Source organism: Phyllostomus hastatus, unplaced genomic scaffold (genome assembly GCF_019186645.2).
Source record: "Phyllostomus hastatus isolate PE091 unplaced genomic scaffold, TTU_PhHast_1.1 phas_contig_41, whole genome shotgun sequence".
NCBI classification, from domain to species: Eukaryota; Metazoa; Chordata; class Mammalia; order Chiroptera; family Phyllostomidae; genus Phyllostomus; species Phyllostomus hastatus.
In genome coordinates this window covers 2,408,903-2,425,766 of record NW_025333876.1, presented here as the reverse complement: position 1 = coordinate 2,425,766, position 16,864 = coordinate 2,408,903, and the positions used below count along the sequence as shown (strand labels likewise).

At 49.8% G+C, this 16,864-nt stretch overlaps 1 protein-coding gene and 1 pseudogene across 1 annotated transcript; both read right to left on the bottom strand.

Moving 5' to 3' along the window:
• Positions 1 to 6,989: 6,989 nt before the first annotated feature.
• On the bottom strand, positions 6,990 to 8,244 carry GSX1 (GS homeobox 1). Its single transcript, XM_045844725.1, has 2 exons — positions 7,833 to 8,244; positions 6,990 to 7,369 (listed from the first exon to the last, which is right to left on the bottom strand). Exons 1-2 carry the CDS (start codon positions 8,242 to 8,244, stop codon positions 6,990 to 6,992), a joined length of 792 nt encoding a protein of 263 aa, XP_045700681.1.
• Positions 8,245 to 16,060: 7,816 nt separating this feature from the next.
• Positions 16,061 to 16,439, bottom strand: LOC123822681 (annotated as a pseudogene).
• Positions 16,440 to 16,864: the final 425 nt, after the last annotated feature.

The following is a 16,864-nucleotide window of genomic DNA, read 5'->3' as shown; positions in this document are numbered from 1 at the left end:
AGTCTCAGTTTCCCATTCAGCCAGCCTTACCCTCCTCCTACCCCTGTGGGGATGCTTTGCCATGGGTTCTCTTTGTCCACCTCTCTGCCCCATCTCACTCCTACTGGTCTGCTTGTTCTGATTGACTGTTTCTCTCATTCCTTGGTTGCTGGAGTTCCATGCAATTTGATTTTTTGTCACTTCTGGTTGTTTATTGGTTTTAAATTGGTCATTATCCTCCTTTTGGTTGTGCAAGGGAGTGAAGGGTTTCTACCTACGCTACCATCTTAGCCAGAACTCCCCATTCTTAATATATTAACAATGACTGGACTTTTTCTAGACAGACCTCATATAGTTTTGTTTACTCAATAGCCCTTCTTCCCTTCCAGATGCCCAGCTGCCTCTTCCTGTGTTGTACTGGGACCTCAAGTCACAGTATTCATTCAAGTGCCACCCCTGTCCACAGCCTCAGGATTGCCACACAACTCAGGCAGAGAAAATATGTGCTTAGATTCAGACTTCTGGGAGGAACATTGGGCCCAGGTCCTTTGCCTATGCCTGGCCTGCTGGAGAAGGGGCTTAGCAGTAAATACCTAGTCCTTATTGGATCTTGCAGTAGAAAGTGGGACCCTGGTATGGAGAACCCCTACAATGTGCAAATGTCTACCTCAATGGATGCCTGCTTTTTTCAAGAACTCAACTTACATTTGACAAAACAAAATTTAGATACTGATCAGAAACAGGGGAAATGGATGCTGGTCAGACAAAAAAAAATGCCACTAATGTTAATTAACCACTTGACTTTAGAGAAGAAGAGGCTGAGATCCAGGAAGATCATGCTTTATCCAAAGTCATATAATTTGTTAGTGGTATACTTGGGGCTGGACCTCACTCAGGTTCTTGACTCCCAGGTCAGTGCTCTTTCTTCTACAATCTTCTTACATTCTTACATTACCATGGAGGGGCCTAGAGAGCTCTCATCCAGATCAGAATTTGTATTAGCCTGTTAGGTTGCCATACAAAATACAGAAGGCTGGGCTGGGGGCAGGGGTTTAAACAAAATAAATTTATTTGTTCTCAGGTATGGAGGCTAAGGGTCCCAGATCAAGGTGTTGGCAGGATTAGTTTCTTCTGAGACCTCTCTCCTTGCTTTGCAGATGATGCCTTCTCCCTATGCTCTCTAGTAGCTGTCCTGTGTGCACTCATGCCTGGCGTCTCTTATCCTATTATAAGGACACCAATCATATTGGATTAGGATCCACCCATATAAAGTCACTGAACGTTGATTACTTCTTCAAAGAGCCTATTGCTAAATACAGTTACACTATGAGGTCCTGGGGGTTAGGACTTCAACATGTAAATTTAAAGGGAACACAATTCAGCCCATAAGAGAGCAACTCCAGAAATTCATAACATCCTGAAATCAAGGAGATGTGGCCTCTCTGTGGCATCTCTCTGTGAATAGTGAGCCAATAGAGGTGGTTCCTGCCCTCAAGGATTCAACACCCCCACACTCTCCCACCCAGTGGGGAAGTTCCTCACTGCAGGGTCACACCCAGTCTGATCAGTTGCCCCCTGACTGTGGCAGCACAGGGTAGGACTCCTGAGTGACCTCCTTCCTTACTGTCTCCTGCCTGAAATGGATGTTGAGTCCCATGCCTCCCAATGAACTGCAAGGGCACTTCTTCCCATGAGCTGGAAATACCCACCACTGCCAGATGCATGGATACCCGGCTGCAAGCTGTCGAGTTGAAAGCCCTGGATTTCTTTGGTGGATTCAAAGGAGCCTTTTAGAACCAGGACTTGGATTCATAGTGACAGGTCATCTAAAGCTGAGCACTCAGCTCAGGTAACCTGGTTCTCCTATGAGATTTAGCAGCCTTCTTTGCCTTTCTTTTGTTTCAGCTTCTCCAACACACACACACACACACACACACACACACACACACACACTTTTATTAGTATGTTGGCATTAGAAAATACTCTGTTGATCACCATACACAAGACTGAGAAAGCCGTGGGTTCATGAGGTTATTGCTTCGTGGGGTCTGGCTGTGGGTGAGTCCACTTCCACAGTGCATTCTAGTGAGTCTGCTGCAGTCTAGTGAGCACACTAACTCACCCGTAGTTTAGGGTCTGGGCAATGACCTTAGGCAACATGTCATCCATCCCAGTGAGACTTTGAAGACCCTCCCTTTTCCCTGGCTCCTTTTCTTGCTTTTGTATCTCTCCCACATCCCTAGGTTCTCAGGGCCCTTCTACTCCTTTGCCCTTCCTGAGTCTCCTCTTGGAAAAAGTGAATGAGGTGCTCAATGGTTACTACTCTCAATGGTTATACATATGTTTGAATCAAACACAGAAAGCCTTAGTGAAAAGGAATTGATTTCTAGTTTCAGACTTCCAAGCATTGACAAAACCAATAGGGATGCTTCAAGAAATCCATACAGTGGTGGTGAGCGGTGTGCGTGTGCATGTGACTGGGGGGTGGGGATGATAGCTCAGGCTCCAAATACTTTTCCCCCAAGAGATGGCCTTGTGGGCACCCACAGTCATAACTGAAAAGGGAACCCAGTTGCTTACAGGTCACAAGACAAATGGACAGAATATTCTTGGAAAGGCCCCAGTGGCTTTGGAAAGGACCTAGTAAACTCTGCCCACCCTGCAAGCCTCCAACTGATCCTGCTTTCCAGCCAAGGCTATGCAGACTAACTAGCATGCTTGCACCACACAGGCATTCCTAGTGCCCCCGCTCTCTTTGTCTCCTTTCTCCTTTTCTGTCACACCTGGGAGCATAGTCCAGTACCCTGGATGTAGAAGGTATGAGTATTCAGTGGAGGATAAGTGAAGGAAAGGTAGAAAGATGAACTCAGAGTGATGCTACCAAATCCTAGTCACAGTGGACTGGCAAATTGTAGCAGAAAATATATGAGCTTAAGTCAGTGGTTCTCAGCCTAAAGTGATTTAGCCTTCAAGGGACATTTTTGGTTGTCACAACTGGAAGGAGGGGTGCTATACTTGCATCTAGTGGGTAGAGGCCAAGGAAGCTGCTGAATACCCTACAACACACGAGCTACCCCCCACAAGGAAGAATTATTTGGCCCCAAATGGCAGCAGTGTAAAGGGTGAGGAACTGGTTGAAGTGAAGGTGGAAAGAGTATCCCTGTTTGGAGTCCAGTGGTTCCCAGTGCCTGAGCAGTGCTTAGTGGAGGAGCCATTACTCACCCTCCATGACTGACTCTGGGGTGGGGGAGGTGTCCTGCTGGTGTTGGCATGTGTGTGTGCTCCAACCCTCTGTGGCAGATTCTGCTCTAAGGCTGTATGTGAGTGGTCACTTTTCAGCATTAAGTAAATAATTCAGCGCCAACTGTGCCCCAGGCCCATCTATAGGCACAAGTAACTAGAGCAACAACTGCATTGGTTAACATTTATTGGAATTTGGCAGGCATTGTGCTTAGCGTTTTATGTGAAATCTATCCTATAATGTTGCATAACCACCCTGCAAAGCAACTATTAACAAAATTCCCATTTACAGATGAAGAAGCTGAGGTCCAGGAAGAACCAGTGGTTTGCCCAAGATTCCCCAACTTGTAAGTAGCTGGTGGAAATGGATTGAAAAGCCAGACACTTGGATGCTAAGGCCCAGACTTCTAGGCACTATACTGCATGGAGAAAAGAAAGATACCGTCTCCCTCATAAACTCAGGTCTGTAGCTGAATCAGTTACACTAAATGATAATTTCCAAGAAATTCCAACCTAATAACTCTGTCTGATTTTAACTTCGCAATTTTTCTTGCAAGTCCCAAATTCTAGCTCAAAACAATGTGGTCTTAAAGACTGGCTGCTCTCTTCCTAGATAAGAAGCTCCATTTTCTCGTAGCTTCTCAACGCAGGCGCCCGTTGCCTTCATCCCAAACCAGGCAGCGGAGGAGCGACTCTGGTGCGGATCATCCCCGAAGGAGAGACAGGGCAGGGTGAGGAGTGTTTGAGTCGAAGCCTGTTGGAACCCAATAGCTGGTCGGCACCGCTGCACCCCACGCTGGATGTGGAGAGGCCCTGCGCCCGCCGCAGCCGCCTCCACGCTCCCCAGCGCCTGCTGCTGTCACCGCCTTGTCAACCATTGGGACCGCTGCAAGGAGCCTGCGTTTTCTTTCTCCCACTGCTCCCAGGGCGGGCAGCCAGAGAGCGAAAAGGCTGGTTTTCTGGGAGCAGGACATGGAAATGAAAACTTGGGTAGACAAAGCTGAAGGGAAGAAAGGCACACTCCGGAGAGAACTGGACCCGAGTGGACCCCGGGCGCAGCAGTGGATCTGCGCCTTCCTCTGGAAACGGGCGGGGTCTGCATAGGGTGGCAAAATGGAAGAATTCGGGGAGCGGACACGCTTTAGGTGGATATAGGGTTCAGCCTCTTCGCATCTCTCCAAGTTCCATTTCTATCTCTCTCTGTCCTTGCTGCACACCATCCTCACCCCCAGCCCAGCTTCCTGGCAGGCCCACCTCCGAAACTGTCTTAGTGGTCGGTCACTGACAGCTGGAGACAGCCTGTCCCAGGGCATCTGACCACCCCCTTCTGTAATCCAGAGAAGGAGCTGCCTCAAAATGAGCCCACGGATTCACCATGGACCTGTCCCCTGGGGGCCTTGCTGCTGCAGGGTCAAAGGCAAACTGGTGGGTGTCACTGGGGCCAAAGGATGCAAAACTTCATTCATTCACTCACCAAAGGGCTAGCTCTTAGAGCAGCGTGCCAGCCAAGCAAAACTGAGAAAGTGTCAGAATCGCTGATGATAACATTAGCTGGGATTCTGTTCACGGTGTGCCAACAATCACCTGGGCTTCCTTTAGGTTGGCACAACACCCCTTCCTGGGAGGGTGGAGATCTGGTCCTCCAGGAAACACTGGTTCTACCGCTGGAGATTGGGGGAAGGTGCTGAGAGGGAGGCTGGTCGGACTCTCCTCTGTGTTCAGCGCAGCCCTGGCACCTTGATCAAGAAAGAAACTGGAGTGACCTCTCAGTGGGGAGTCAGATTATGCCTGCCTTTATCTAGGGGATTGGAGAGAGCACCTCACTCTCAGCTGTATTTGAAGGAAACTGAAGGTTTTAGAAACGAACCTAATTCGTGTTGAGCTAACCTGAACTGGAGCATGTTTCTCTTGAAAGAGACACACGTGTTTGTTTGATTTGCCTACCTACTCCCAGTCTGAGCAGTCCCCAGGGTGTGTGTGTGCTGGTGGGTGGGACTTCTGGCAGAAGAAGTGGTCCCAGTCTCCAGGACTAGGTATGGGAGGCTTGAGGATTCTTGAGAACCCAGAAAGGCTGTTTCTCATACCCAATTTTTTGAACGGCGGAAATACCTCCTTTGGGTGGCCTAGCACTCCGCATCTCTGCGGAAACCCCCCAACCTCCTCCTGCTTTTAGTGCCAGTAACACGGGTAACCCTCTCCTCCTCCTCACCGCCCCCAACGCCACCCCCACCCTCGCACACCTGTTCACAAGGGGGCCTAGAGTGTGGATTCTAAGTTGTAGGGGGTTGTGGTATGGTAACAAGAATTCCTAAGAACGTCCCTGTTGAGATTCTGGCGCCGGACTGCTGTGAGTTCTCAGAACCACTGCCCAACACGGTCCTGACAAATGGAATGGCCTCAAAGCAAAGCGAGAGGCCTTCACGAGAGGAGGCCCCACCATCCCGCAGGTAATGTCTCTAACAAATCGTTACCATTTGGAGCACAGCGAAGGACAGATCTCTCAAGCTGGAGCGGGATGATTTCTGCCCTTGGCGATAGAGGCCAGGACAGCCAAACAGAGAGGGCGAGGGGTGCGAAAGGTTCCCAGGCTGGAGGGGGCATTACAGGTGTTAAGATCTAAGGCACAAGGAGGGGAGGGGCCACTGCTTCCCTTGGGGCTCAGCTCTCTGCCCTCCCCCGAGTGTGCGCACCAGGCCGGAGCTAGACCAGGGAGCACGCGGCCAGAGTCTCGGTGGGGTTGAGCATCAGGAGAGGTGAGTGACAGCGCGGCCCCGTGGCCCCTCCCTGCCCCGCCCCAGCGGGAAATTCTAACCCCGGCAGGAGCCTGTCCAGTCCCCTTGGAGGTCTGGAGGTCCAGAGTCACGTGGATTTCTAAGAAAGAAAGTTTATTTAAAATTTTTACATAAATAAATAAATAAATATATTCTGGTGTTACAGAGACGGAACAGTTACACAGCTAGGCGAGCCGGGGTCTAGGGTCTGGGGTAAGAGACGATTCTCCAGAGGAGGATTCTCCAGGACCTCCACGGGAAGGCAGAACGTCTCCAAAACAAAGTTAAATCGGTTTCTCGGACACAAATATCACGGGCAACATATTTCTGGTACAGGAGCCTCAGGGACAGCAAGGCCTGGTTAAGGACAAGTGGGTCGATTGAACTCGGAAGGAGGCTCCTCGATGGGGGAGGGAGGGAGGGAGAGGAAAAGGAAAAAACAGAGGTTCATAAATGTATAAGGGTTCATAAATGTATGAATGACAGACGACCACAGGGAAGAGGTGGGGAGGGAAAAACGGAAGGAAGGAAGGAAGGAAGGAAGGAAGGAAGGAAGGAAGGAAGGAAGGAAGGAAGGAAGGAAGGAAGGAAACAGAACAGGCATCCTAGGGATGAATGGCCGAGTCTGACTCAGAGTGGGGAGAGCAGAGGAATCGAGGACACCTGAACGAGTTCAGAGAGTGTAGGCGAGGAGGCTCTGGCGGCCAGCAAGGCGCTGGGCCGGCGTGCCCGCGGGGGCCGCTATACCGCACGGCCGAGACGGACTCGAGTTCTTGCAGTGTTCACAGCTTGGAGTCCGATCACCCCGGGGCGGTGATACCAGCGTCCGTTCTCTGCCAAGCTTGGCACTGCCCAGGACCAAGGGGCTCCGCGAAGCCGTGCCAAATCCGTGCGTGGTCACCGCTTGGCAGCGAGTGCCTAGGACCCAGCGCTGAGTCCCAGGACCAGTCTCTGAGGCGCAGGAAGGGCCTAGAGTGGGCAACCTGGGGAGACATACTCCTAGGGGGTGACCGTGAGATCTCGGTCATCTTTCCCCGAGGAAGACGGAGACATGGGCATTTCGTCGTCATCCTCCGAGCACTTGGCTGAAGACAGCGACGCGCACTTGCAGCCTTGCGGTGCGCCCCCGCCGGCACCGGAGTTTCCGCCGTTGCCGCGGTGGTTGCTGCCTTTACCCTCCTTCTTGTGTTTCACCCGGCGGTTCTGGAACCAAATCTTCACCTGCTTCTCAGACAGATTCAGGTAGGTCGCGATCTCGATGCGGCGCAGGCGGGACAGGTACATGTTAGAGGCGAACTCGCGCTCCAGCTCCAGCAGCTGCGTGCTGGTGAAGGCGGTGCGCATCCTCTTGCTGCTGGGCAGCTGGTTGGAGCTGCTGTCTGAGGGGAGTGGGGGTGAGAGAGGGAAGCGATCAGACCCTGCGCTTCGGGCCCGGTCTTCTGGTAGGCGGCCTTTAGGGTCCCAGGACTGCTGTCTCTCGCCCACCTCTTCGCCCGGAACACGATGCACAGCAGCGTGACCACGGGCACCTCCTTGTCAAACCAAGGGACTCGGATCCTCCCGGAGTCGCGCGGCCCTGGCACTCCTTCACAGAGCGCCCCGAATCCCAGTCCTCGCTCCTTCCTGGGGGTCCCCTTCAGGACTCGGGTCTTCTGCTTTCACCCTCCCTCCCGGGGTCCTTCCCTAGTCCTCCAACCCAACACCACCTTCGGTGTCCCCCTCAGGGTCCCGACAGGACTCTCATCGCCCCATAACGCCTAGGGTCCCTCACCCCTCATCCCTGACTCGTCAACTTTCATCGGGCCACCTATACGCTGTGCCCCACGCGGCGGCCGGGCTTACCCACGGAGATGCAGTGGAACTGCCTGGGGTCAGGCAGCGGGTAGGAGGTCTGGTAGAGCGCCGCGGCGGCAGCAGCGGCGGCGGGGCCGTGGGCGACCCCGGGGGGCCCTGCCGAGTGCTGGCGGCCCAGGGGCGCGTGGCAGTACTGAGAGCCGAAAGGCGGGAAGGACGCCTTGAGCAGAGGCAGCGCGGGCGGCCCTGGGGGCCCGTGCAGCTGTGAGGCGGTGACGCAGAGCGGGCACACGCACAGCAGCCCGGCCTTGCGCGCGTGGCAGGCGCCCGGGGAAAGGCCGTGCAGTGCGTGCGGCGAAGGCACCGCGTACGGAAAGAGCGGAGGCGGGCTGCCCTCGGGCGCCTTTTTCTCAGCTGCCTCGCGCAGCACTAGCGAGTCCACCAGGAAGGAGCGCGGCATGGCCCCACTGCGCGGTCGCCCGGCCGCCAGCCCGCTCCCTGAGCCTCGCTGACTTCGGGGGTCTCCACGCACTTCCACGGGCGGCGGCCGCGCGCAGCTGCCTCTTCCCGGAAGGCAGAAAGCACCTCTGAAGCCGAGGCTGAAGCCGCCGCCGCTGCAGCAGTGGGCACCGCCCAGAGAGAGCGGGGTGCTGGCCAGCGCTAGTGGTGCTGAAAGGCGCCGGCGGCGCCGCTTAAATAGGACTATTGCCATGTGATGGGCTACGCCAGGAGCGGCCCGGGCCTCTCAATAGGGTTTTTGTGCCTTTTCTCTTGGCATTCACTCTGCACGCTTCCTCATTATTTCACTTGTTAACTAAATGAACTGCATAATGTACTCTATTCTTGTCAACCCCACCCACGCCGTAACAGGCGCCCTCGCCCCTCCTCTTCCTTTTGCGGGTTTATTTTCTCATTTTCCTACGATTTAATATTCTTTTCTTTCTCTTTATTCCTCATTCCCTTTGGCTCTGCATTGGCCATCGGCCTGTTTATCTTACTGATTTTGCACCCCCCTCCGTTGCTGCCTTGCTCCCACAGATCTCCAAGAACGCACACCCCAATCTTCTCTGCGCACTTCGTCCCCGTCCCTTTCCTTCTTTCGCCTCACCCTGTCCTCCAAGATCATGCTGCCTCCACTCGGTGCGCTCAGTTCAGCGCTGTGCTCCCCGAGGACGTCCCTACCGCCGGACTGCCATTTCCACCTGTGGAATCTCTTGCCCTCTCTCTGTGCCTGGAAGCAGGAGGAGGACACGGGCTCTTGCAGGGGGGAGGCACCGCTGGGGAGACAGGAGAAGGACTAGATATTCCTTACCCAGGACTAGCCCCATCGCTCTCCCTGTTTTCTCTAAGCTTCTCAATTAGTCTTAACTTTGATGTTGCCTATAACGCCCAGTCTTTGTTACGCAGATGCTTGTCTACCAGCACTTTCACCCGTCAGGGCCGTGGATGTAAAGAGCAAATCAGCCGCTGAGAGTCAGGGCTAGAGACAAGGGATGGGAAATGAGAGCCTAGACCTCGAGGATGGAGATCTCGCAGCCCCGTCCCCTCCACCCGCGGACTGGCGAGTGTAAAAGCTCTCTGCAGCGTCTTTTCCACTCGTGCGCACCCCGTAGACTGGCGGGTGCGCTGGGAAACCACGGCTCTCCCGAAGTGCGCCTCTCGGGAGCGGCGCGAAGGGCGTTTGTATGCTCAGCTCTGCTGCCATGGCCCACCCCCAACGAGCTCCCCTCTCCGCCAGACCTTCTCCTGCCGCGTCACTCTTCTTTCTGGCCACACAATGGTTAAACAACTTCAAACACTTGGAGCTGTGTCCACAGCTACAGCTTTTTAAATCATCAGCGGGCTCAAAGCTTTACGCAGGAGCCTTTTCCATACAATGGGAAATTAGCATAAATATTTCGAGTTTACAACCCGGGACTTTCCACGGAAGTCGTTTACTTTCGCTTTTATTGGAACCAAGTCACTGCGGTCGGCGTTCTCTGAATAGAACTGTGAGAAATGGAGAGGGAGTCGGTGCACCGCAGGAAGACTGCCCCAAACCAAGCCGTGCTCATGGGTTTTCATCACGGACGAAATCTTAGCAATAACCCCAGTAACAAATTATAACCGATTAAAAAGCAAAGAGACTGCGTTTGCCAGAACGTAGCCGGTTCTAGAAACGGGAGAGGGGCGGTGGGGGAAACACCCTGTTATCTAGCAGGTCCAGTAAGGGACCAAAGCTTCCTTGATTGTTCGGCGCGGGGCGGGGTGGGGGTCACTGCTGCCTGCATCGCCGTTACGTGCCCCCCAAGGCTCCTCGCGCCAGGGTGGTTGGTAGCAAACCACGCCGCCTGTATTGGTGAAGCCTCACGCTGGTTGTAACGGCTCTCGGGGAAATTCGGGCTGCCCGGGACCGCTGGTACTGAACCGAGGCCGTGAACCGCGGCCAGGGGAGGGCCTCCCCGAGGGGCAGAGGCGGGCGCGAGAGGCGTTGGGGTACGGGCGGAGCCCGAGGGGCGAAAGGGGCGACCGCAGCGTCTGGAGCCGGGAGCCGCTGCCCTCGCCTGGGGAGGGAAAGGGTTAAGGGCCCCTGAATGCGAGCAAAGCCAAAGCTACTGGGAAAGAATATCTGGGGGGCGGGCGGGGGGGGGGTAGCCAGTTTTTTTTTCCTCCTCCAGCTTCTGGACCTTATTGAATGTCATTGAAGAAAGTTTTGAATGCCAGATAAAGAGAGGCGAATTAAAGTGTGTGACAGCGGAGGATAAGCGCACACAAAGAGAACTCTGTCACACTTTGGGGCAAAATCCGTGGGCTTTTTACCAAGTTTCTTCGCTATGATTGAATTAAGTAATAGGAAAACATTTTCTTTCAGTTTAGAGCCATTAGACAAAAACTTCAAAGCGAATAACACTTTTTAATGTGCGGCCCACAATGAATCCGGTTTTGTGCCGAAATGTTTAAATGGTTTGTTGGGCAACTCGGCGCGGGAGAGACCCGGGGCCGGCCAGCGCGGTCTCTGCGAGGGTTGCCCGGAGGCCTGGGAAGGGCGCCCGCTGAGGCGGCGTCTCCCGGCCCCACGGGCTGCGGCCGGAGGGGCTCCCTGCTCGGCGGTTCCGGACGCGGGGTGCGAACCGGGGGGGGGGGCGGGTTTGGTGATTTCAGGAGAGAAAGTTCTCTGCCTGCCGAGAAGGCCGGCTCCGCAGGACATGGGATAGGGCGCCGTCGGGCGAGGGGCGAGAGCCGGGCCAGGTGTCCAGCGCCCTGTCTCCGCAGCCCAAGCTCGTGGCCGCCGCTCAGGTCCTGGTGTTCGGCCGCTGCCCTCCGAGCCTGGGGTCGGCTTCCCCGGGACCCTAGGGCGGCTGCAGTGCAGTCGCGTTCAAAGCTCCTCCCCGGCAGGTGTCGGCGGAGTGAACTTGACTCTCCCGAGCAAACGTCCCCGAGGGCGGGTCGGGGTAGGAGTGGGCGGCAGGATTAGCCTGTCAGCCTGAGAGAGGGGCCCCGGGGAGCCGCTCGGCCTGGTGGGCACTGCTGTGCCCTGGGAGCTGGTTTTCAAGTGTCCATCAGGGAGTGTTCGACATGGAATAATTTCTCTTGTCCCGGTCTTTTCTTCTTTTTCATACTGCCTTCTTTCCTGTTGGTAGAGAAAACACACCGTTTTTCTCCTGGAAATGTAGCTCTGAGATATTTGCTGCAAAAATTGAGCAAATAAGGAGGGAGAGTGTCTTTGTTCCCTGACCTGCTCATATTTCTTCAAATGCTTTCTCAGGGAGGCCAACAGCCCCCTTTAAAAATATCACTCCTCTTCCCTCACACAACCCAGTCTGCTTCCTTGCTTTATAAATACCTTCCAATATTCTGTGTCTTTTACTCGTTTATTTTTATGTTTTCTCACTCTCACCACACACACCCCTATACCTACTGAAATATATGCTCCACCGTGGACCAGCATATTTGTTTATCTTGTGCATCACTGTACCCCAACTCAGAACAGTTCCTGGCACATAGTAGTTCAGTATATCTTTGCTGGATAAACAAACAAACAAACAAACAAACAAATGGAAGATTCTTGACTCGGGAGTTAAGAGGACTTCCCTAGTTTGCCTGTTTAATACTCCTAGCCACTTAGGAGCTTGGTGCCAGGTAACTGACCTGCAGGGACTCTTCAAGCCAATATAGCCTTCCCAGTGACTGAATCGTCACAGGAGCTCAATGAGTGTGCTGAGTGAATGGCAGATCTGTAGGTACACAAACCTCCTGAAGAGTTTCTCCTGTTCCCTCACAGAGGCAAGACCATCTCATTCAAGGCAATTCCAATGTTGCCCTCTGCAGGAGTTGGATGAACCCACTGGTAGCTCAAGGCTAGGGATTGTCATCTAGGCCTTTTCATGGTGTACATATGTCCTGGAATTATTGGTGACCATTTCTGCTCTTTCTGGCTTAAAGAAATGGAGTGGAAATTATGTACACATAAATTCTTAATCTCTCTCCCACTTTAAAATCACATTTCATCATGGGACATCAGCAGAAGGCTCTAAGGTTAAGGGTTAAAAAGTGACATGTCCAAATATGACATAATGTTGCACCGCCACAAGCAGAAGCTCTCAATGGAGGCCAGGCCAATGGTGACTCAGACAACACCCCATGCCCCATTCCACACCCCCCCGCCCCAGGAGAGCAGCCTATTAAATTGAGTAGACAAGTAGGAGAGCACCTGATCTGCCAGAGGATGAGGACTGTGTCTGGGAGCTACTCCTTAAAAAGTGGATCATTAAGAGCTGCATGTTAAAAGGTGTTATTTCCTTTTAAGTGTTTATCTAAGGGTTCTAAAATAAAATAAAAAATAAAATAAAAAAATAAAATATTTCCTATTACTTAATTCAATCATAGGAAAGAAATGTGGTAAAAAGCCCATAGATTTTGCCACAAAGTGTGGCAGAGTTCTCTGTGTGTGTGCTTATCTCCTGCTCTAAAGACCTCAATACAAGATCTGGGAGTGGAGGGTACCTGCAGTGGGGTATAAGAGAGATGCACAATCCGTGGGCTTTTCACCATACCCCTAGACAGGGGTGTGAGCAGGGAGTGAAAGTCCAACCATAAAGAGCCATTCTAACAGGTTTGTACTTGATCCTATCCAGAGATTTTAAAACAAGGACAGTAACAGAGTCAGATCTGAACTCAAGAAATATAACTGGAAGCAGTAGGAGGTTCTACTGCTAGGACAGAGAGAGGCCAGAGTAGGGCCCAACGCAGTCAGCTTGCAAATGAATGTTTATTGAACTACTGAATGAACAAAGACAAGGAAACAAGCAAGGAGAAGATGGTATTAATTCAAATGATGTATAATGACCCCCTAAGCTGGGGTGGGGGCAGGAGGCTCAGAAGAAGAAAGTATTTGAGAGAATCTGAAGGGTGAATGGTTATGACCAATTAGGGGTGTGTACGTGTGTACATGTGTGTTAGGGGGCATGAAAGAGAATGAGCAAAACACACTGGTTGTTTGAGGAAATTGTTGGGTGGTGATACTGAAGGCAGAGACAAAGGACTCAAGAGCAGGGACAACTTCTGCTTGTAGAGGTGCAATATTATGTTATATTTGGACATGCCACTTTTTGACCCTTAACCTTAGAGCCTTCTGTTAATGTCCCATGATGAAAATGTGATTCTAAAGTGGAGTTTAGAGATGGAGAGATTTGGAATGTATGTGTACAAAAATGGTAGCTTTAGCATTAAGATGGATGAACTTGGGGGACAGGGATGGGAGAGTGTAGAGAAAAAACAGGATTATAGATCCTTAGTAACATTCATACTAAAAGAGATGAGTGGAGGAAGTGCTCCTTACAAGTTAGAAAAGAGTTTTTAGCATCTGTCTTGGAGCATTAGAAAATATTTAAGATAGAAGCTTCATACTGGGAAGAGTGGAGCAGAAAGAGGGGAAAACCAGTGGCCCTGAGATCAAGGAGCCACCTACCTATTTTATGTGAATGGAAGATAAATGTTTATCTTAGTATTATTATTTAGATATTCCATTACACACAGCTGTATTTAATCATAACTAATATGGTCCCCAAACCCTGATCCTTCCAGATAATAAGAATCACGTCAGATGATGGAATCAGTGGTAATTAAGTTATAGTTGCTGGGATAGCCTCTTGTTCATTCCCAACTAGATGACAAGCCCTTAGAGTCAGAGATAAAGACTTATTTCTATTGGTATCACCAACTTTTCTCACAATGCTTGGCACATGTAGTTAGTAAATGTTTAATCTTAGCACTAATGGCAGTAAAGGAGCTATCCTTCGGTCGCACCTATTCAACGCATCACAGCTGCATCTTGATGAGTATCTCCAGATTTCATAAGTTCTCTGCACTCCAGCTTTCTTTTTCTTTTAAGTATTTTTTTATTTTTCAATTACAGTTGATGTACAATATTATATCAGTTTTAGGTGTATAACGTAGTGATTAGACATTATATAACTTAGTAAGTGAAAGTGATCACCCCAGTAAATCTAGTACTCACCTGACACCACACATAGTTATTATAATATTAGTGACTATATTCCCTATGCTGTATTTTACATCCCCATGACTATTCTGTAACTACCAATTTGTACTTTTTAATCCCTTTACCTTTTTCACCCATCTTCCAACACTCCTCCCATTTGGCAATGGTCAAAATGTTCTCTATATCTATGAGTCTGTTTCTGTTCTGCTTATTCATTTATATTGTTTTTTAGATTCCACCTATAAGTGAAATTATCTGGCATTTGTATTTCTCTGTCTGAATTATTTCACTATGTACAATACCCTTTAAGCCCATCCATGTTGGTGCAGATGGCAAGACTTCGTTTTCTTTTACAGCTGAGTCATATTCTGCTGTATGTATGCACCACTTCTTCATCCACTCATCTATTGATGGACACTTGGGTTGCTTTCATACTTCAGTATTGTAAATAATGTTGCAATCAACACACGGATATATGTTTTTTCAATTTGTGTTTTGGGATTTCAGATAAATATCCAGATGTGGAATTGCTGGATCCTTCCTTGTCTATTGTTATAGCCTTTGTTTTAAAGGCCATTTTGCCTGGTATAAGTTGCTACCCCAGCTTTTTTTTTCTGTTCCCATTTTCATGAAATATCATTTTCCATCCCTTTACTTTCAGTCTGTGTGTGTCTTTCAATCTGAAGTGTAGACAGCATATATAAGAGTCTTGTTTTGTTATCCATTAAGCCACTGCATGTCTTTTGATTAGAGCATTTAACTTCTTTGCATTTAAAGTATGTTTTTATTGCTATTTTATTATTCATATTTTTTATCTTTTTCCTTCTTCTTAAAGAAATCTCTTTAACATATCTTGTGTTACTGGTTTGGTGGTGATGAACTTCTTTAGATTTTTCCTATCTGGGAAGCTTTTTATCTCCTCTTTGATTCTAAATGATAGCATTGCCTGGTAGACTAATCTTGATTGCAGGTCCTTTCTTTTCATCATGTTGAATATTTCATGCTAATCCTTTCTGGTCTGCAATGTTTCTGTTGAGAAACCAGCTGATAGTCTTATGCAAGCTTCCTTGTTTCTCTGTTGCTGCTTTTAAGATTCTTTGTCTTTAACATTTGGCATTTTAGTTATAGTGTGTCTTGGTGTGGGCCTCTTTGGATTCATCTTGTTTGGGACTCTCTGTGCTTCCTGGACTTGTGTATGTATTTCCTTCACCAGGTTAGGGAAGTTTTCTGCCACTAACTTAATTAATTAACTAATTAATTAATTTTAAAAATATTTTATTTATTTATTTTTGGAGATAAGGAAATGGGAGAGATGGAGAGAAGCATCCATGCAAGAGGGAAACATTGATCGGCTGCCTCTGGCATGTACCCTGACCAAGGACCTAACCATAACCCAGGCATATGCCCTGAATGGCAATTGACCCAGTGACCCCTCACCCTGTGAGATGATGCCCAACCAACAGAGCCACACCAGTCAGGGCTGTCATTAATTTTAGATTTTCAGTTTCTTACTCTCTCTCTTCTCCTTTTAGCAATGCTTTGATGAGAATGTTGGTACACTCGAAGTTGTGCCAGAGGGTTCCTTACACTATTCCTCATTTTAAAAAGTTCTTTATTCTTTTTGCTGTTCTAACTGAGTGTTTTTGGCTTCCCTATCTTCCAAATCACTGATTTGATCCTCTGCTTCATCTACTCTACTGTGGATTTCCTGTAATGTATTCTTTTTTTTTATCCCAAGACCATTATTTATTATAAAGGTGTACCCTGATGGGCTTATCAGTAGGATTTCTGGTGGTTAGCAGTGATGAGGATCAGCTACCAGCAGGATCTGGTCACTCTGGATGAGGTTGTCTTTGATCTCCTTCTTGGAAGCCCTGTCCACATATTTCTGGTAATAGGCCACCAGGGCTTTGGAAATGGACTGACATGACCAGTCTGGGCCACATGACCACCACCTTTTACATGAATTTGGATGTTCACTATGGCAATTGCTCCTTCCCCAGGAGCAGAACAAGTTCCAGTAGCTTGTATTGCAGTGTATGTGAATTTATCATCTCCAGGGGCTTCCCATTCACCTTGATGAGGCTGTTGCCCCATTCCCAGTGCGCCATGGCTGTGGCCATCTTCTTGCAATGGAAGGCCTTCATGGACTGCAGAGGACCCTTGGATGGCATGGCTGCAGGTGTATACAGGAGATACTCACCATGTCCTATAATGTATTCTTTATTTCAGTTAGTGTGTCTTTAATTTCTGAGTGTTTTTTAATGTTTCCTATATTTTTGTTCCTCTACTCTTCCCTAAGTTCACTGAGCATCCTTATAACCAGGGTTTTGAACTATATACCTTGTAGATTACTTGTTTCCATTTTATTTCATTCTTTTTCTGGAGTTTTGTTCTGTCCTTTCATTTGGGACATGTTTGTTTGTTTCCTAATTTTGGCAGCCTCCCTGTGTTTGTTTCTACACAGAGCTGCTATATCTTTTGGGCTTTGTAGAGGGGCCTTATGTAGTAGGTGTCCTGCAGGATCCAATAGCTCAGCTTCGCCAGTAACCTGAGCTGGCCACCCCAAGTATACCCTCTATGTGGGTTGTGTGCACCC